The 21,524-nt window shown below is 35.6% G+C and overlaps 2 protein-coding genes and 1 long non-coding RNA gene across 3 annotated transcripts in view; 2 read left to right on the forward strand and 1 right to left on the reverse strand.

The window, feature by feature from the left end:
• The first annotated feature begins 181 nt into the window (after positions 1 to 181).
• On the forward strand, positions 182 to 2,115 carry LOC149615722 (phospholipase A2-like). Its single transcript, XM_089856494.1, has 5 exons — positions 182 to 862; positions 919 to 1,091; positions 1,434 to 1,593; positions 1,653 to 1,805; positions 1,876 to 2,115. Exons 1-5 carry the CDS (start codon positions 684 to 686, stop codon positions 1,991 to 1,993), a joined length of 783 nt encoding a protein of 260 aa, XP_089712620.1. The 5' UTR covers positions 182 to 683; the 3' UTR covers positions 1,994 to 2,115.
• Positions 2,116 to 2,458: 343 nt separating this feature from the next.
• Positions 2,459 to 21,524, forward strand: part of LOC149615723 (protein-tyrosine sulfotransferase-like) — a 64,358-nt gene continuing 45,292 nt past the window's right edge. Inside the window, exons 1-2 of the mRNA XM_089856223.1 lie at positions 2,459 to 2,618; positions 13,517 to 13,636. The gene's annotated coding sequence lies outside the window, so the exon portion shown is untranslated. The remainder of the gene's footprint in view (positions 2,619 to 13,516; positions 13,637 to 21,524) is intronic.
• Positions 18,412 to 19,690, reverse strand: LOC149615724 (uncharacterized). Its single transcript, XR_016375974.1, has 3 exons — positions 19,326 to 19,690; positions 18,568 to 18,664; positions 18,412 to 18,503 (listed from the first exon to the last, which is right to left on the reverse strand). It is a non-coding gene; the product is annotated as an uncharacterized LOC149615724 (long non-coding RNA).

The following is a 21,524-nucleotide window of genomic DNA, read 5'->3' on the forward strand; positions in this document are numbered from 1 at the left end:
ATGACGTCATAACCTTGTTCTACACAAAGATGTTACCAATCCCGCTCCAAAGTCCTGTTGTTGTTTCAAGTCATATTTAAGGTCTTTGTTATATTTTTTCTCTGCTGAACGAACGCCTTTACTGGAACATAGCAGATGAGAATCCATAAGCCCCTATGGTAGTCCCATACTTCGACATTATGGGTTTATTATATTATTAATATTGCGATATTTTCTTTTAATAATTAAAGGAAAGGGACTGAATGGATTTTTAATTATTAAATTATACTTAAACTAGTATAATAATTAATAGCTAAATTTTAAAATTGGAACCATGTACTCAAGAAGTTATGAATAGAAGTTTGGTGTTATTGCGAAAATGAGGAAAGAGCTAGTGTACTGTGTTACGTAGTGAAATCGAACTACAAGTACATAACTGCTGTTGAATATTTTTGAACCAAGGTTGTCATACACCTTTACATATGCCAACGTTTTTGAAACGCATGTCATCCACTTATTTTTGAACAAAACGAAAAAGCGCTTACATCTCATAACACAGTTGTTCAATTACAATAAAAGTACGCTTTCAAGGCTTCAAAAGCATCTGCTAAGTCTGTATTTAAGTTACGACAACCAACCATTACCCCGGTCAAAGTCGGAGACAAATTAGCATTGGTTCTTGTAATCGTACAATCAATTTCATAATGAAGACCTTATATTGCTTAGTGTTGATTATTGTAAGCCTTGGATATTCGGCTAATGTTGAAACGAAAACCGTTTTGTACCAAGAAGGACCTACTGGACACAGAATGGTTTATGTTACATTACCGAAGGATTCCAATGATTTTACGGATATGGTGGATTGCGTTATGATTGGTGATAAGTGAGTTAATATTTAATTAACTTAATGATTATTATTTATTAATTTTTGTTCGTTAGATCTTCGGCTAGTAAAATTTCAGCGGATGAACACGAGACCGTTAATAAGGCAAACATGACGAAAATAATTAACGCCTGCTCCGATTACCAAAAGACGCATTTTGATTGGTCAAAATGGGCGACTAAAGGAGATAAGGACAGAAGTTTTTTGGATGGTTTGATGATTTTTCCAGGTTAGTTTTAATTTTAATTACAGATTTATTATTTAATATTTTTAATTAGAGGTTTTCCTACTATTTACCATTTTTAATTAGAGGTTTTCCTACTATTTACCATTTTTAATTAGAGGTTTACCTACTATTTACCATTTTTAATTAGAGGTTTTCCTACTATTTGCCATTTTTACTTAGAGGTTTTCCTACTATTTGCCATTTTTATTTAGAGGTTTTCCTACTATTTACCATTTTTAATTAGAGGTTTTCCTACTATTTACCATTTGAATTAGAGGTTTTCCTACTATTTACCATTTTTAATTAGAGGTTTCCCTACTATTTAAGTATTAATTTTAATTTTAGGAACAAAATATTGTGGGGCCGGAAATATATCGGAAAATTACAACGATTTAGGAGCAGACAAACTAGCAGACGCTTGTTGCAGAAAACACGATAGCTGTAATGATTCCATACCAGTTGGTGAAGAAAAACACGGAATTAAAAATCCTAACTTACTAACAGCGTAATTTATAATGGTTTTCTATACAAATCTCTAAGCCTAACTTAAGCCTAATCTTTCAGAAATGAATGTTCGTGTGATAACTTGCTCTACGATTGTCTGTCGAAAGCAAATACACTGGTTTCGAATGCAGTTGGTATATTTTACTTCAATGTGTTTAAACAGAAGTGTTTCACATATTCCTACCCCATCAATGGCTGCGAACAATACGAAGGGTTAGTTTTAAAATTTATTTTAAAGCATTTAAATGATAATTAATGTAATTTAAACACTTAATTTTATTAGAATAAAGTACATTAGCGACTGTAAACGTTACAGCTACGACACAAGAAAGCCTAAAGAATGGAAGTTTGTCGATCCAAAGTTCTTCAATCCTTTGAATATTTTCTCCAATTTATTTTGAAAGACATAAAATCGGATATATTTGTCAAAAATAAAACTTAAATTTTAAAGTTTATTACTTAAAAATGAATAATATAACTTCACTGTACTTTTTAATGATATATTAAACGCAATTAAATCGGATTGTACCGTCATTAAACCTAAACCCACTGCTTTCATAAATTTAAAACGCCCACCATGAAACGGCGAGGTTAGTACTAGTTTCATAACCTAGATTGCAGCACATTCTCAACTCCAGTTTCTCCCTAAAATTAGATTTATTTAAAATTAATATAAATAGAAAATAAATATTATTAAAATTCGTAGTTAATATTATTTAATTATAAAATAGAATGAAAGTATAATTAACTTTAATTTAAATTAGTTAAGCTTCAAATTATGACTACTAGGTGGTATTTCTGATTTCCCGGAACTGTACCTTTTACAAGGCAACGTTTCTTTTGTTCCCGCTGAAGCCGCGCGCCTCTTCCAACCAACTCGTAGAAGGTCAACGTCAAGAAAAGTTGCGTGACCGGTGTGAAGTTTTGACGGTATCGTTTGTTTTTCGGTGTAAATACGCGTTTAGTCGTGAAATAAACAACACCACAACTCTCGGAAGACCCTGGAGAGACCTATTAATGCTTACGGTAAGTGTTTTTAAACAATTTTATTAAAATAAGCCAAGGAGAATCAAAATTTTAGTCGGTTTATGTTAAGCCTTGGCTCCAGGTATTGACTTTAAGCCTACTATCAGGTAAAGTTGGGTCTATCATTGTTGTCATATGTTGTCAGTAAGGTACTCGTGCTCTTATTAAGACAATAGCCTTCACAATCGTAATTAAGGAAGGTTAATTAACGACAGTAATTAATAATTATGTAAATAAATTGGGGCGGTATTGATAAATCAGAACAGTGGCAATAAATTATTTTCTCTAATATTTGTTAAGATATTAGCCCTGAATAAAGGCAACACTTTAATTAGTTAATTAGCTAATTTGAATAATAATTAGCCATAATTTAATATAAGCGAAGTTATCATAGGTTCTTGTGAAGGTATTTACAGTTTTACATTTAAAGTCTACTGGGATAGAAATAAATATTGAGGGCCATAAGTCAAACTAACCAAATATTAATATTTTATTTGACAACGTAATAACATACATTTCCACGTGATATAAACCATAACAGGCTAATGTTTACTTTTCTACCTTATATAATTATTAAACATTTTTGTATAAACTCGCGTAATTTTTCTGTTGGGGTGAAATCTACAACTTAATCATTATAAACAACTAAAATTAATTATTATTAATAATTAAACAAACAATTAAATATAAACGGTATTAATTAAAACAAATCTACAGCAAATATTATAAGATAAATCTAAATATTCAAATTTAATTCAATCTTTATTCTAAAAATTAAATTAAAATTTATGCATTTCTTTTAAAAAACTGTAAATTAAATTTCCTAAGGCAAAAGGAACGAAATTATTTAACTATAGTTTCTTTTAAGCTTAAATGAATAATGTGTAGTTTATTATTCTTCTAAAAGATGAGGGATATTTGTCAAGGGACAATAAATGTCTTAAATCAATATTGAAATTATTTTCTTTCAAATAAAAACGGGAAAAACGGGGTTTTTTGTCCCCTATGGAGTACAAATTTATTTTCCTTGACAAATACTGCTAATTTAATTTGCCTTTTCCTTAACCTTAAGGCACAAGGTTAAAGGTAAATAAATGAATTTAATTTACAGTGCTTTTCTGAAATATTTTTAAATTTAAATTTAGGATTTTGGGTTTTGTTAAATATTTTTTAAGGCGGTAGTATCAAGGGATTTAGATCTTAATCCCATATTTAAATTTCTGGTTTATGGTTTTTGACTTTTTGTGTTTATTTTAATAAATTAGATTTTGTTTTAATTATCTAAAGGTAGATTTAATTATACCCTTATTATTAAACAATAATTAGGCATAGAATTTAATTTAATTGCCAATTAAGTTAATCTGGATTAAAATAAACTACATTTTATTTAATTAGTTAATTTGACTGTAAGGTTTTTAATCTTAGTTAAGTTTAAAGCAAGTAATCAGGCATCGATTTTTTATACAATTTATTTAAACATCAATTAAGTTAATGTGAATTAAAATAAATTACATTTTATTTTATTTAATTAATTTTTAAGTTAATATATTTTTAATCACGATTAAGTTTAAAGTAATTTTTAATTAGGCCCTTATAATTTTACAATAATTATATAATAACCATTTTAATTTATTGATCATTAATAATAATTAATCTGAATCACGATTATCATAAACTAATAAAAAAATTCAGAAAGTTTAGAACAAGAAAATCAACGTACATAATTATAAATAACGTTAAATTTAACTGCGTTTAAACTTATTATTACAAAAAACATTCCTATGTAGTTAACGACTATCATTAATTTTAATTAAAACATTTAAAACCCAAGTCATTTTATCTTAATTTTTTTGAGCTCTGGAATTTCGAAAAATTTCACGCTCTTAACAAGCTAACTAATTTATTAATTAAACACACACAATTACTTCGCGACAAATTAACACTGCAAAAACGTATCGTGTTACAAAACCTGTCATTTAAAAAAAAATATTTTTTTTCTACGTTTCATAATGACTTTAATTTTCTTTATGACCTTGAGGTTAGTGACCTTTTATTAACTTAATCAGACTGCACGAGACTATGGTATAAGGCGCGAGAGAAAAATTTGGTGATATATTTGTAACGTATTGCCAAGTTAAGTTGACGTAATTCTAAATTTTTTTATTTTCTCTCCAAAAGTTAATCAGGCGTTAAGTTTACATTGGTTGGGGGTAAGATATAATCAATGCTATGATATTTTCAAAGGGAACGTTAGTGTAATTAAAAATTATCTTAAATGGGAATTATGGAAGATTTCAATTAATTTTGATATGGCTTAATTATGCATCCCAGCGTTCCTATAATTCCTATAAAATCCTATAAATTTTTGAACCTGTCCTATATTATTATTATGCTATAATTTCATGAAAGGTCAGACTATAATATTTCCTATATATTTTTGATGCTTAGTTTTGGGGTCTTAGTTTTCGTTTATAGTTTAGCATTATCAAATTTATTTTAATTAAAATTTAGTTATGACTCTTTTTAAATAGAGATTATATTTGACTAGATTTGACCGAAATTGATCAGGCGGAGTTTGCTAAGGATTATTTTTTAATTATATTATATCATTTAATTTAATTAAGTTCCTCTGAATTTAATTCAAATTAAAATCCCCAATTTGTTATTTTTTTTAATTTATTTGAGATTTTTCTATAATATAGTTTGAGCCAAAATAGTTAGTATTATATTTGAGCATGCATTTTTATTCCTATATTTTCTCCTATAAAACCATGTGGTTTTTTTCTCCTATAAAATCCTATAATTCCCTAAGAAAAAAATTCCTATTTTTTTCCTATAAGCGATTTAAATTTTCGGCTGGGCTCCCCATTTCTGTTTTAATTTATTTATAATAAAAACACCCAACACACATTTAAAATAATGACAATATTTAACAATACAAATAAGTTCACGTAAACAAAATGATAAGCATTCAAAATTTTAAATCGTTGTAGGAAGTAGTTAGGTTTTTATTCTAAACAAATTGCGTGAAAGGCCTGAAAAAAACCTAATCAAAAAGCTTGCATGCATGTTAACAAAAGAAGTTAACCTTTTTTGACATTGAAACTAAAGTTTAAAAACCAAGAAAAAATAAATAAAAGAATAACATTTGACAATGATTTCAAAAGCATGAATAGAAAACGATAACAAAACAAAAGATTATGGCGCGTGCTCACGTGTTTACGTGAAGCATGGTTAACCACGTGGCACATTTCCCGCCAAAAAGATAAATCCGCGACAATGAACCTATAACCATAGATAATTCCATAAAGTACTTGAGGAGAAACCAACAAGTAGGAGCGGTAGGGTATATCTTAGCAAGAAGTGATATCTTGTTTACTAGGGAGAAGGTATAAGATGCCTAAGTATTCGATTGCGCCATAGTCCTGCAGTCCCCCCTTTCAAAATACAAGGGGGGGGGAACGTAAAAGGAGGAGGCCGTCGGGCTATTTCGCCTCCTCTCCTCAGTCGGAAAATATGACTGTAATTTTTTCTAATTCGCGTCGCGCTGACGTGCACGAGTTTTCAAGAACCAATCAGATGCTGGGGGTTGTAATTTAGAGGCGGGGATTAACTCCGGACACGTCTACGTTACGTTTGGACTGGAGATAAAGTGCTAGAAATGTGGGTGAATGAATTTATTCCTTCTCCCTAATAAACTTGATATCGGTTCTTGGTAAAACATAATCTGTGTGGTCGTAGAAGTATAGATGTATGGAACATTTTCGGACTCTAGATTGATTTCCCATTTATGTTGATTAATTGGAAACAGCCTTAAACAAGGAAAGAAATTGGAATTGTTTTCAAGGTTGCATGTTGTTTTGATTACTTTAAAAACATCTGCTTCTGATAATAAATATTACGTAAAAAAAGAAAGACATGTTTATTCGATCAAATATAATTTATATCACATGGTATAATTAGTAGTTAAAATGTACATGTAATAGTTTATTTAATTTAATTCTAATCTTGAAGATAATAATTGTTATATACAATTAATGGCGTGCTCCAAAGATCAGGTGGAAAACGGTAAATGTAACGCAAATTCGGAAAAATTGTTGATCTACGTTGCAACCATGTTGAAAAGCCACTATATTTTGAATATTTAAATAATAAATTAATGGTAGTGATAAAATGGAAAGGTTGATACGAGTACTTTTTGTCTAAGCACCTCCACTAACCCCTGCTTGTGTGCCAGATGAGGGTCCTTCCGTCTCAGACTCCTCTTCCGGTGATCCACCATATGGTGCTTCCTTCTCTGATCCATCCCTAGTAATTGGTTCGCCGCCTAGTCCACCTGTTTCGATGCTTGCGCCTCCTGTTGAGCTTCCTTCCTTGGGAGCGCTACTTCCGCCCGGAGAACTGACAGTTCCTTCGTAAATTTCTCCCGGAGAACTTTCGGATCCTTCGTAAATCTCTCCAGGTGTATCTTCGGATCCTAAGTAACTTTCTACAGGAGTACCTTCAGATAAACCGCTACTTCCGCCCGGAGAACTAACAGTTCCTCCGCTACTTCCTCCTGGAGAAACTCCAGTTAAAACGATACTTGCTACCGGAGAATGTACGGTTCCTCCGCTACTTCCTTCTTTAGAATGAACAGTTCCTCCTTGGGTATGATCAATTCCTCCGGTACTTCCCCCTTGAGAATGTAAAGTTTCTCCGCTGCTTTCTCCTTGAGAACCTTCAGATAATCCGCTGCTTCCGCCCGGAGAATCTCCAGTTCCTCCGCTACTTCCGCCTGGAGAATGTACAGATCCTCCGCTACTTCCTCCTTCGGAACGTACAGTTCCTCCGGGAGAACCTTCAGATCCTCCGCTACTTCCTCCTTGGGAATGTGCAGTTCCTCCTCTATTTTCTCCGGGAGAAGCTTCAAATCCTCCTCTACTTCCACCTGGAGAACCTTCAGAACCTCCGCTACTTCCTCCTGGAGAATCTCCAGATCCTCCGCTACTTCCTCCTTCAGAACGTACAGTTACTACACTACTTCCTCTTTGAGAATGTACAGTTTCTCCTCTACTTCCTCCGGGAGAACCGTCAGATCCTCCGCTATTTCCTTCCGAAAAAATTTCAGATCCTCCGCTACTTCCTCCCGGTAAATGTCCAGTTCCTCCGCTACTTTCTCCTTGAGAATGTACAGTTCCTCCACTACTACCTACTGGAGAACCTTCAGATCCTCCGCTACTTCCTCCCGGAGAATCTTCAGTTAAACCGCTACTTTCTCTCGGAGAATCTTCAGTTAAACCGCTACTTCCTCCCGGAGAATCTTCAGTTAAACCGCTACTTCCTCCCGGAGAATCTTCAGTTAAACCGCTACTTCCTCCCGGAGAATCTTCAGTTAAACCGCTACTTCCTCCCGGAGAATCTTCAGTTAAACCGCTACTTTCTCCCGGGGATTCTCCAGTTAAACTTCCTTCCAGGGAGCCACTTGATTTTTCTCCTCCGCTACTTCCTCCTGAAGGACCATCAGATTCTCCGCTACTTTCTCCTAATTTTTCGCCACCTTCTCCCCGAGAGCCTCCTGATATTTCGCCACCTTCTCCAGCAAGACTTCCTGATTGTTCGCCACCTTCTCCCCGAGAACCTCCTGATATTTCTCCACCTTCTCCAGCAGGACTTCCTGATTGTTCGCCACCTTTTCCCCGAGAACCTCCTGATTGTTCGCCACCTTTTCCCCGAGAACCTCCTGATTGTTCGCCACCTTCATTTGTAGAACCCTCGGATTCTTCACCACCTTCTCCCGGAGAACTTAATGATTCTTCGCCACCTTCTCTCGTAGAACCCTCGGATTCTTCGCCACCTCCTCCCGGAGAACTTCGTGATTCTTCGCCACCTTCAACCGTAGAACCCTCGGATTGTTCGCCACCTTCCGGAGAACTTCGTGATTCTTCGCCACCTTCAACCGTAGAACCCTCGGATTGTTCGCCACCTTCCGGAGAACTTAATGATTCTTCGCCACCTTCTCTCGTAGAACCCTCGGATTGTTCGCCACCTTCTCTAGTAGAACTTAGTGGTTCTTCGCCACCTTCTCCCGGAGAACCTCCTGATACTTCGCCGCCTTCTCCCTGAGAACCTCCTGATACTTCGCCGCCTTCTCCCGGAGAACTTAATGATTCATCGCCGCCTTCTCCCGGAGAACTTAATGATTCATCGCCACTTTCTCCCGGAGAACTTAATGATTCTTCGCCACCTCCCGGAGACCCGCTAGATCCTTCTTCCCCACTTACTCCCGAAGACCCGCTAGATCCTTCTTCCCCACCTTCTCCCGAAGACCCGCTAGATCCTTCTTCCCCACCTCCTCCCGAAGAGCCGCTAGATCCTTCTTCCCCACCTCCTCCCGAAGAGCCGCTAGATCCTTCTTCCCCACCTCCTCCCGAAGAGCCGCTAGATCCTTCTTCCCCACCTCCTCCCGGAGAACCTCCTGATTCTTCCCCGCCTTCACCCGAAGTCCCACTAGCTTCCGCAATACTTCCTCCACCGTCACTAGATTCTGAGCTACTTCCTCCATCGTCATTAGAGTCCTCTTCATCATCATCATCATCATCTCCTCCTGAAGACACACTAGAGGCTTCGCTGCCTATTCCCGAAGGACCACTAGCTTCCTTGCTACTTCCTCCACCGTCACTAGCTTCCTTGCTACTTCCTCCGTCGTCATTAGATTCCTCTTCTACTTCTTCGTCATCATCTCCTCCGGAAGAGACACTAGAGCCTTCGCTACCTATTCCCGAAGGCCCACTAGATTCTGCGCTACTTCCTCCGTCGTCACTAGGTTCTTGATCATCATCACCTCCCGAAGACCCACTTGATTCTCCTCCTAATTCCGGAGGCCCACTAGACTGTTCTTTTGCGCTACTTCCTCCGTCATCACTAGTTTCTGAGCTACTTCCTCCGTCGTCACTAGACTGTCCTTCTGCGCTACTTCCACCGTCGTCTCTAGATTCTTTTTCTTCTTCATCAGCTCCGTCTGAAGACCCGCTAGAATCTCTTACTTCGCTTTCTAATCCCGTAGGCCAACTAGATTGTCCTCCTTCGCTTCCTAATCCCGAAGGCCCATCTGATTGTTCTTCGACGCTAATTCCTCCGCCGTCACTAGATTCTTCACCACTAACTGCCGAAGACCCACTAGATCCATCTTCACCACCAATCCCCAAAGACCCGCTAGATCCTTCTTCACCGCCCACTCCCGAGGACCCGCTAGATACTTCTTCACCGCCCACTCCCGAAGACCCGCTAGATACTTCTTCACCGCCCACTCCCGAAGACCCGCTAGATACTTCTTCACCGCCCACTCCCGAAGACCCGCTAGATACTTCTTCACCGCCCACTCCCGAAGACCCGCTAGATACTTCATCATCATCTCCTCCCGAAGGCCCGCTAGATACTTCATCATCATCTCCTCCCGAAAGCCTGCTAGATCCTTCAACACCTAATCCCGAGGGCCCACTAGGTCCTTCTTCTTCACCACCTCCTCCCGAAGACCCGCTTGATCCTTCTTCACCACCTAATCCCGAAGGCCCAATAAATCCTACTACGCTACTTCCTCCCGAAGGCCCACTAGGTCCTGCTACCCTACTTCCTCCCGAAGGCCCACTAGGTCCCGCTACTCTACTTCCTTCCGAAGGCCCAATAGATCCTCCTGCACTGCTTCCTCCTGGAGGCCTGCGAGATCCTCCGCTTCTTCGTGCAATATAAGCTGCTAACTCACTTCCTTCATCTTCGTTCGATTCACTTGGTAATTCGGATGAGTCAAGCTCTTCTTCGTCTGAGTCATCCCATCCGTCGTCTGTCTGTCCATGTTTTTTTTCAGCCGGCGGTGCAGCCCGATTAGTTAGCTCATTAAATTTACGAGTTAGTGTTTCCGGTACCAAAAGTAATATTACTTTGGGTTTACCCTTTGCTTGTCCTCCTTGTGGTCTGCTTTCAGTTACTATTAGCACTAACAGTAAAATTCACGTAAACATTACGTTTTATCGAAGAGAAGTGCTTTCAAAACAAAATGATGAAAATCAATTGTAAACCCAAAACTTACCAGCTAGGGCCACCAAAAATGTCGTAAACTTTAAGGCGAATTTCATGGTGATATGGCGCTAACTGTTGATCGCGCCACTTTGTAGAAAATATGTACGCACTTTGAGTCCAATTAATAATTAATAGTTTAGTACACAGGCGGTGTGTGTACTTTGATCTCCTTAGTATTGTCGGTATATCATACTTACTTCTATACCATATAAATTTCTCATGAATTCAAGTTGTTTATTACATATACGAGGTTGATTCTGACGGTTTTAGCGCGTGAACAGGTGTTCAAAAGGCGGGAAAAACATTACCACGTGGATTGAGTCTGTTTTTAAGCACGTGGAAATTGGAAGGAGTGTTATTGGTAAAACACTATTTCCAATTAATTAACTTTAACTTGTGTTAGGGGGTGTACAGTACATGTCCCTTATGGGGGGGGTCAAACAAAATCGGTGTGGTCATAGAAGTATAGATGTTAAGTACATTTTCGGACTCGAGATTGATTGATTGATTGATTTCCCATAGAACTTACCATCCCTGAATGCATCCTACTACATGGTTGTACTTCAACGAACTATAATTACAATTAACACCCTGTATATTTTTTAATTAAATTAAAAGCCTTTTAATGAATTAATTTGAAACCTTGGGGATATATTTTATATTAATCCACTTTTATGTAAATTTATTGTTTTATATAAAAAAGGGAGCTAAATAATAAGCGCAATCACTTAAATCGGCCACACCGGAAGTTCTTTATAAATGCTTTTGGGGCCGACTTCCGGAAGTTAAGGTTAGCCGGAACTTAAATACGGGGACCGTTATATAGAATACTAAATTAAAACGGATATGACCCTAATGTAAGAACTTGATATAATTTAATGTTTCCTTCGAAAATAAATATTAATATTAATATTAATTTTTATTGAATTTATTTTATGAGTAATAACTTTTGTTAACTATAAGAAATGGCAGGCCATACTTATTTCTTATATAATTTAATACACTTAAAGATAGGAGCTGCCAATTGAATTATTATACTATTTTTTGAAAAGGGGGCGTGGCTCTGTGTCGTCTGCTTCATTTTAAGGGTTAAGATGGAACCAGGTGCTCAAACCAACATCAGACTTTTGCTAACATTCTAATGTAGTTAAATTTACAAACAGAAACGTTTTATATTAATTTTATATTAAAAACCAATAAGTGTTTTTATTTATTTATTTAATGTGAACATTTAATATATATATTAATTTTAAATAATTATTTACATTGTAAAAAATTGCGTAATTCATGGACTGCACATGCAAATGCCAAACATGTAACATCGTCCGAAACTGCTATATTTTAATTTTTTGCAGAAAGTTTCGCATGCTTTATCGTCACCTTTGCCCCAACTGCAAATGTCAAAATGTTGACCTGCAACTATTAGGAAAGAAATTTAATTAGAATCTTAAAATAAAATAATTAAAAATATCTTATCTTAAGTGCAAACCCTAACTGAGTTTATAACAAATATTTGGGAATAATATGAAAAAGGCTTTATGTTAAAAATAAACTTTTGAATTGAAATGAACATGTATGCCCTATGAAACCATGCCCCAAAATGTAAGAAAAATGGGCAACACTTACCTATAGTGACGTAACACATCATGAACATGACTACCATTATTAAACATAGCATTAATCCTTTCATTTTGAACACAAAATATCATCACTTGATTTAACAGAACTTCCTCTATAATTTGTTTGCCTTAAATGATTTCAAATTCCGAAAAATCTCTATATATATAGATTTTGATTACTAATTTATTATTCAATATTTACCAATAAAAGGTACAACTCAACTTGAACGTAAACTATACTAAAATTAATTACGAATTATTATATTCTTTAATAACAAGTTAAGTTGACGTTACCCTGACTTCTTTAAATCAACCGTAACGACATTGTGCTAGATATTTATTTATTTAATTTGTTTATATTTGCGAAAATAATTTGTTTTGATTACATTGGCTTAATTATTAGTTTCATTGAGAATGAGTTGATTAGTTATATATTTAATTAATACAATAAAAGGAATGCATACAGTTAATAGGAATAATTGCGTAGCCTCATTTTCACTCAACGTATCTAGGCGGGGTTTGTGGGAGAAGCTACTAGACTAATCATTATATATGACGAATTTTACCCATGGCGAATTTTAATCCATATAACATGGGAGATATAGGGGTCGCAATTATTCCAAGTAGCTGTATGTATTCCTCAATATAAATACAACCAAGGCTTTTACTATGTTTTTTTTTAATTATTTTCTTTGCCTTTGATGTAACTGAAAAAGAGTTCAAAGGTCGCTTGCCGAAACCCTTTATTGATACGAGGAATTTTAATTAATGATTATATACAGTATTTCCTTTCATCTTTGTACAAAGTACTTTTTTAAAAAATGTATATAGTTAAAGGTAGGGGTACGAAATGGCTCGGTAGTTTGACGCAAAAGCTCTATCTATTCAGAGACGCCGGTTAATTAAGTAATTTAAGGTAGGTAGGAGATATCCCGCTGGCGAACGTTTGACCTTTGAACTTTCGGCGGTGCTTAATTAAAAACATCTGGTTAGTGCAGTTATGATCGTTAACATATGAGAAATGGACGTCTCTCGTGATACGGGCTGTATAAAATTTCTAATTAAGGCCTTTTAATTATAATGATGTTTAATTGTAAAGTTAGATTTAAAGTATTTAAAAATAAATGGAAGATATTCGAGGTATTTTTTTCTGGGCTACAAACTACTTTACCACTAATTTAATTAGCAAAAATTAACTGATTATTTAATTAATTTTAATTACAGAATCGAGAAGAATTCTAAATCTAATTACTTACTTCAAAAAGTGGATCTCAACGGCCCAAGTACTTAAAAAACTAACTTCGTTATCCATCTGTCTTCAAAAATGCCGCGTCATCATTTAAGGTAGGCCTAATTTTCATACCTTTAATTTTTAAGAAGGTAAGCCTCGGTCATCTTACTCAGCTTTAATGGTTTAATAGTAATACTACAGTTGGCTAAAAGTACCTTCTGCTTAAATTTGTAACTAGAGAAACTTAAGCCTTGGTCAGTGCCAGCCAGACCACAATATTAAGCCTTGTCACCTTTATACTTAAGCCTCGGTCAGTACTAGAGCACAATGTTAAGCCTTGGCCTAACTTACGAATAATATCTTTTTCTGAAATAAAGGTGGAAATTAAAACTGGTCAGGCAAAATAAATAACTGGAAAAGTCAATTTAAAATTTTGAAATGAAATATTTAAGAAACTTTAATAATTAAAACCTTCGGTTTAAAATAAATTATGTCGGAATTTAAGCCTCGGTTAGTGCCTTAGAGTAATGTTAAGCCTTTGCTATATACTAAGGTCTAATCTTTCTTTAAAAACGTGACCGATATTAGTGTCAAAATTATGGAATCTTTTTGAGTTTCATTTGTTTGAGTTATTTGACAAGCGATTCTTCTTCTATGGCATGTCAAAACCAGACAGCTGTATAAAATACCCGCCTTTTCTTAGTGTAGATTTTCAAGGGTCGCCCTGCGGGTATGGTACCACGAATTCTGAGCCCTCTTTTGAGGGTTAGGAAGTTTTTAAAATAAGTCTGATCGTCGTTTTTAAAGTAGGTTTGCCACCCCAAAGGACTTCGTTTCCTGTGTCTTTTTTTTTGTAAATGGGGGTAGGATTTGGGTTTCCATTGGTGGGACTTGGGACTTGGTTCTGTTGGGTCATTGCTGAATCAGCGTTCAGCGACAGCTAGAGTCGTATTTGACCTTAAAGTTCAAATTTCAAATTTGACCAGCTTTAAGATATACTTAGACTTAGAGGTGTCATCCATCTTGGTTCAGATGTAGAATTGCGTATTATAAGTTATGATTGATTCATGGGTTAGATATTTCTAGGCTTAATAAAAATTTACAGAGGTCTTTTTCTTTTAAAACATTATTATGCTTTGTTAGAATTATTGAAGTTTTGAAGAATATTTTACTTGGAAATCAAAATCTCAGTCCATTGAATCGAAAATCACGGTTTTATTTCTCAAAGAAGGACTTAGCACTTTAGTTTTTGCATAAGTTTATAAGTGATATGTTCCATCCATAAGTATGATATGCACTATCCCATACTTTGTCGTAATGCTACTGAGAGACTTACAGCAGCTCGAGATAACTAGTTCGAGAAGGAGAACGAGGGGGAGCGAGTCAATTGAAGTCCTAAGTACACTGGGTGGTGGTTAATTAATTTTGCAGCTAGGACTTAATTCCATCTAGGTCCTATTTAGTCCGCATTACTAAGCCTCCTTTGACAGCAGCGCCCCACTCACTCACCAGGCCTCCCTCGCTTTACCTCCTCGAATCTATGACCTACCTCACTCACTTCAAAATTACAAGCCTTTCAGTTTGTCATGACCATATATTAACAAACTTATAGAAGGAACATATCTTATGGACTTATGGTTTTTGTTTTACGTTTTTTTTTGGCACAGAAAAAAATTTATGAATTTAAAATACCGTTTATTATTATCTACTTTGTTTCCATCGCAAATAAGAAATAACAAAAAAAAAGTAAGCTTTATTTCACGCCTTGCCTCTCTCACATCACGAAGGATTTTCTTAGATGATTTTTACTACTTTGGGCTTTGAATATCAGATAAACATCGAAGCGTATAATTTATATAGACAGGGATTTTCTTCAATGGTAATCCATTGTTTGTTTTTCTATAGCGTCAGATTAACTTGAACAAGATTCTCCATTGAAAACCGGTTCTTTTCAATGTTAACTCATACCCAGCTTAACTTGTCGTTGTCGTAAAGTTATCCGAGGTGTTAAACGACTTCAAATTTAACGTCCGGTACTATTTTTCACTTTTCAGACAAGTAAATCCTGGCGTAAAATATTTTGACCTAAAAAATTTAACGACAACTTAACTTTGTCATAAACACCCGTTGGAAACTATATATTAAAACGATACAAGTTAACCTGACGCCGCCGCAACAAAATACGTCAGACCATAAGTTTATAAGATATGCTCCAGTCTTCGTAATACTAGAGACAATTTAACCTGGTCATAAATGCACATAGAAAACAGGTTTTCCCTATGTTAAATATTGTCAAGTTAACTTGACGTCATTCCACTTAAATTTGCCAACGACAGTGTAGGTAACCCCAAAGTAATCCGTTTTTCCGAAATTCGAACCGAGGATCATGTAGTGACCATTAATTTTAATTTATGACTTTAGCCATAGTAATCCAAGTAGGACACTAAGCTTTTTATTTTCATACAGCAATAATGACAAATAATACCGAGGGAGCTAGTGGAAACTGTATCCTCCCATTGGGAACCTTTCCCTGAAGAATGAAACTCATTTTGCCGTGGCAAGAATGCATACAGATAATTGGAATCATTGTGTCCCTTTGTTAATTTCTATGCTGCTTTTATGGGTCGGGCTTGAGAAGTTCCTACCCCCGTCACGCCCCAAATTTCTTATGGCTTCTTCAGGGTTGCCACAGAACCTGGAAAACCTGCAAAAGTCAGGGAATTTGAAAACGTCAGGGACAATGATAACGTGCTATTAACTGTTTCTGATAGTTACTAATAAAGTTTTAACTACTAAATATTAGCTTCAATTAAAGAACTGTGATAAAATTAGCATAATTGTTAGTACCAAGCTGATGATAAATAAGGAATTTTTAAAGACTGCATTCTCAGTTTTCTGTTAGTGTAAGTTTGAAAATTGGTCAGGGAAATTGGCCTAAGTATGTCAGGGAAAACCTGGAAATGTCAGGGAATTTTGAAATGAAAAATCTGTGGCAACCCTGTTTTTCTAACTGTCATTGCTTGCAATGTACCATCCCGAGTTCCTAGGCATTCCCTAGGTGCAACTGGCGGCGAGGTTGATTATAAATTCGGTAGGTCATACGCAATCGTTAGTCTGGCTAGCTCCTCCCACAAAGCCCGCATAGATACGTTGAATGAAAATTGATACGCACAACGATTCCTAGTAGCTGTATGTATTCCTGGTCACGGGTATTGTTTGAAAAAATATAGTAAATCCCATTACGTTAAGGGGGGTGTAACGTTTTGGTGAAAGAATGCCAGGCAGCTATGGTCCGGTGTGTTTTTGACGATATCCCGCGATTCCCGCCTGTTATCTCAACCCGAAAAGTCCCTGAATGCAACCTAAAACCAGTATCTACTTAAGCCTTTGTAACTAGTGCATTTCGTAATTGAACTTGTCTTCGTAACTCATCCGTCAATTGCCTAACAAGAATGTCAGGGCTTTTTTGTTGGGTTGGGTGAAGTAAGAGTAGATAACTTCTCTCACTACGTGGCACCACTAGCGTGTCGGTTTATCGAAATTCCAGCTGTTGGTGGTGTACAGCGCGGCCATTGGCTTGTATCCTTCCGTCCAGACTAATTACTCAATGTCTTCTATGTTCTATTGTCTAGATATACTTACCAAATGGTCAGAAAATCTAGCCTAGCGTGAGATTTTTATCAACTTCTCAAGGACACATTTTATTCAGGGTGCCAAGCGGTCCTATAATTCCTATAAAATCCTATATATATTTTTGAACCTCTCCTATATTAATTATAATGCTATAATTTCATGAAAGGTCAGACTATAATAATATCCTATATATTTTTTGATGCTTAGTTTGGGGTCTTAGTTTTCGTTTATATAGTTTAGCATTATCAAATTTATTTTAATTAAAATTTAGTTAAGGCTCTTTTAAAATCGAGATGACATTTGACTAGATTTGACCGAAATTGATCAGGTGGAGTTTGCTCAGGATTATTTAATTATATTATATCATTTAATTAAGTTCTTCCTTTCAAAGTAAAATAATTTTTTTTGCTCAGGGTTTTTATATATTTTAATTAATTTACTCTGAATTTTCAAAGTATAATCCAATTTTTATTATTTTTCTATATAGTTTAAGCCAAAATATTATTATACACGAGCATTTTTAAGGAAATTAAATTAGCGACAAGTTAACTTGATACAAATTAACATTGCAAAAACCGGTTATCTATGGAGAGTCGCTTTAAAGTTAATTTGTCGTAGTGAAAAAAGGGAGAAAATTAAACTGACGACAACTTAACCTGATACGGATTTGTATTTACATTCTCTACGCTATTCCCGTTGCTAATAAATAGCTAACGTATAAAAGCACCAAGGATATCTATTAAAGAAATGGGTTTTTATTATTAAATGCATTGCACAACAATTCATGTTTACAAATACGTCTCTTGAGCCTAGCATTATGACTCCATTAGAGTGTTTTGTCGATAGCTTCGTTGAAAGAGTCTTTGCTTTTTCTTAAGGACGCGTCATTAGACTTGGCTAGCAGTTGAAAGGCTCGGATAGTATCCTCATGGGGTCAAATACCCATAAATGTCATCCATTCTAAAGGGTTAGACGCTCTGTTAAGTACCATTATCCGCAGACTAGCCGTTGCCCGGGATGTGCCAAGTCTTAGTAAACATAACCAAGGCTTAACCCCCTACCGTTACGAGTCGTAAACGACGAAAGTGCGTTACTATGTTTTTCCCAAGTGAATTTAGCCCAATCTTGAGTACCTTTTCATACCAACGCCATCTTGTGTGTGTTGATATTTTTATCAAGAACATCATAGCATTCGTAAGAAATATTATCACAACATATTCTGATATAGGCAAACCAATATTACAAATTCGAAATTGTCAAGTTATCCTGATTCATATTAACATTACAAAAACCGGTTTCTTACGGAGATTCGCTTTCAAGTTAAGTTGTCGCTGATGAAACTCTTACCTTTTGGGTGTATAAATTCAAATACAGCCTAAGTACCTTAAAAACTAAAGAAAAGAAAATATACCTTTGTTGTTTTGGGTTTTCTTTCTTTAAACCCGTTTATTGGTACGACTGTAGTAGTTTATTTTGTACATCTTAAGACTCTTCAGTTTCCGTTAAGCCTTTGCGGGTAAAAGAAAAACAAAACGTAAGACCCTTCTAAACAGAATGACAACCTGGAGCCCCATGGACACACAATCTCTTGTTCTAACTGTAACCTAACAGTAATTCCTCAAGCTAGGCCTTGGCTCTGTCGCGCCTGAATGGAGAATGTTTGTTCGTGGTTTGATTGGTAATGTGGTGGAATGCAGCGGATAGCATAAGTTTATAAGATATGTTCCTTCCATAAGTTTGTTTAATTAATATCTGGTCATGACAAACTGAAAGGCTTGTAATGAATTTGAAGTGAGTGAGTGAGTGAGTGAGGTAGGTCATAGATTCGAGAGGAGGTAAAGAGGCGAGGGAGGCCTGGTGAGTGAGTGGGGCGCTGCTGTTAAAGGGGGCTTAGTAATGCGGACTAAATATGAGTGACTAAATGGAATAGGTCCTAGCTGCAAAATTAATTAACCACGTGCACCGAGTGTACTTCGGACTTCAATTGAATTCTCGCTTCCGTCGTTCTCCTTCTCGAACTAGTTATCTCGAGCTGCTGTAAGTCTCTCAGTAGCATTACGAATAGTCATACTTATGGATGGAACATATCATACGCTTATAGTTTTAATCCTACCTTATGTACAACGTTATGCTTTATTCAACAACGGTTTACGAACAATATATACTCACCAGAGGTCGTTATTTCTTTAAAATATTCTGTGAAATCCTTTATGTAACGACTTTGTCACGGAGACTCGGAGAGTATCACGTTGAGAGCCTGGATTATTTTTACAAAAATCCAAAGAGACAGGTGTCTTTAACCGTTAAGAAAAAGTTTTCTCCAAAAGTTTTCTATAAGGACCAACCAAGGCTTAAAACGGAAACGAGACTTTGTTGTAACTTTGTCTTGTCTTGTCGTACTTTAGAGTTATACTCGTTAAAAATATCTTTTGTTTGTTTTTTTATTAAAATAATTCTTTTTATTTTTTGGTTTCAAACATCTGTTAAAAATAAAAAGCGTTTGTTTTGTTGAGTTCTTTTGAGATAACTCTTTAAAATTTAATGTAAGTTTGTGTCTTGCATAAATTTAAATTATATTGCAATTTAATTAGGGGGTCATTCGTAAAACACTGTTTCCAATCAATGTTCGTAACTTTAACTTCTGTTAGGGGGTGTACAGTACATGCATCCCTTATTGGGGGGGGGGTCAAACAAAATCGGTGTGCTCATAGAAGTATAGATGTTAAATACATTTTCGGACTCTAGATTTATTGATTGATTGATTTCCCATAGAACTTACCTTCTATGCATCCCACTTCATGATTGTACTTCTACAAACTATAATTACCCTCAATTATTCATTAAAATCATTGCAGTTTATTCAGATTAATTTATCTAAACGTTAATTTACTGGAAACTAATTATTAATTACCCAAATAATATTAATTAACTGGTATAAACTTCATTTAATGAACTTACCCTAATAAATAATTATTCATTAAAATTATTGCAGTTTATTCAGATTAATTTATCTAAACGTTTATTTACTGGAATCTAATTATTAATTACCCAAATAATAATTAACTGGTATGAACTTCATTTAATAAACTATCCAAAACTTACCCTAATAAATTCAATATTACCATGAAACTAAAAATAATAATAATTATTATTAGACTTTGGATACGGAACGCGTTGCTGTAAATATTACCGGAAATATGACTTTTCTACTTCCGGTTTTGCGCTATATAGCTATAGGGAAAGGAAAGTACATGGCAACGGAAACCTGAAATTTATTAGAGCTCGGGGAAAACCAGGGCAACGTCAAGATTGTCAACGTTAATTGACAGCGGTCAGCGTACCTAAGGATTTATGAGATCCCTATTGCTTCTACGGTCTACTGACGTTGACATTCCCCACAGTAATTTTAGGAGAGTTTGCGGGCGTTGAAGTATGGCAAGGAAAAATGGGGTTCCGTTAGACGAGGGGTCGGATATTAGTTAGGAATAAGGGTAAGTTTATTAAGAAATATCTATTGGAAGGGATGGTAGTATCCAGCCCCTTGGCTGTTCTCCATATTTCCAAGTTATTTGATGTATGAAGTGCGAGGTTCCATCTGTTATGGTTATGGTTTGATCATATACCGTGTGGAATTATGGGTATTTTTACTCACTGGACGTGATTTTTAAGACTAAATGTGTGGTTATACGCTTTTTTACGGCGATCGTAAATTTGATAGGAAACGTTGTATCTAAATTTAATGTTTAAATTTGGCGTCAGTTTAACTTGGCATTGAATCCCCGTAAGAAACCGGTTTTTCCCTATGTTAAATTGTCTCAGGTTAACCTGTGGTACTGATTTTTTCCATAGTATTTCGCAACATAAACTGTTAAATATATTACGGAAAGTTGTATCTAAATTTAATGTTTAAATTTTGCGTCAGTTTAACTTGGCATTGAATCCCCGTAAGAAACCGGTTTTTCCCTATGTTAAACTATCTCAGGTTAACCTGTCGTTCTGATTTTCTTCTATAATATAATATTTCACCATCTGTAGATATTAAATAAATTAAATATGAAGTTTGAATTTTAAATAATGGCGTTTATAGTATTGCGGCTTTGTTCAGGCAACTGATTGGCTGAATACAATACATTCAATCAACCAATAGAATCAACCCCCTTAAAGGAAAACAGTGAAACCGATGATAAGAAAGTCTGTAGTCTGCACACGTCTGTAAGAATCGAATGCAAATAATTGCTTAACTCTCAATAGTCAGCCCTGAATAAACTTGACAGTAGAGGGCGCCATCTGTAGCGAAAAAAAGATCTGCAAGGCGACCTTATTCTCCTTAGAAACACTCCAGAGTCCCTTATAACCTTTCTTGGCATG

Source organism: Phalangium opilio, unplaced genomic scaffold (genome assembly GCF_054372755.1).
Source record: "Phalangium opilio isolate 3A_F unplaced genomic scaffold, DU_Popi_V2 ptg000217l_1, whole genome shotgun sequence".
Classification (NCBI taxonomy): Eukaryota; Metazoa; Arthropoda; class Arachnida; order Opiliones; family Phalangiidae; genus Phalangium; species Phalangium opilio.

What these genes read in the sequence shown, in the direction of transcription:
- LOC149615722 (XM_089856494.1), top strand. Translation starts at nt 684, where the DNA reads ATGAAGACCTTATATTGCTTAGTGTTGATTATTGTAAGCCTTGGATAT. An exon ending in TGGTTTGATGATTTTTCCAG is followed by an intron (nt 1,092 to 1,433) that starts GTTAGTTTTAAT and finishes TTTTAATTTTAG; the next exon opens with GAACAAAATATTGTGGGGCC. An exon ending in GGCTGCGAACAATACGAAGG is followed by an intron (nt 1,806 to 1,875) that starts GTTAGTTTTAAA and finishes TAATTTTATTAG; the next exon opens with AATAAAGTACATTAGCGACT.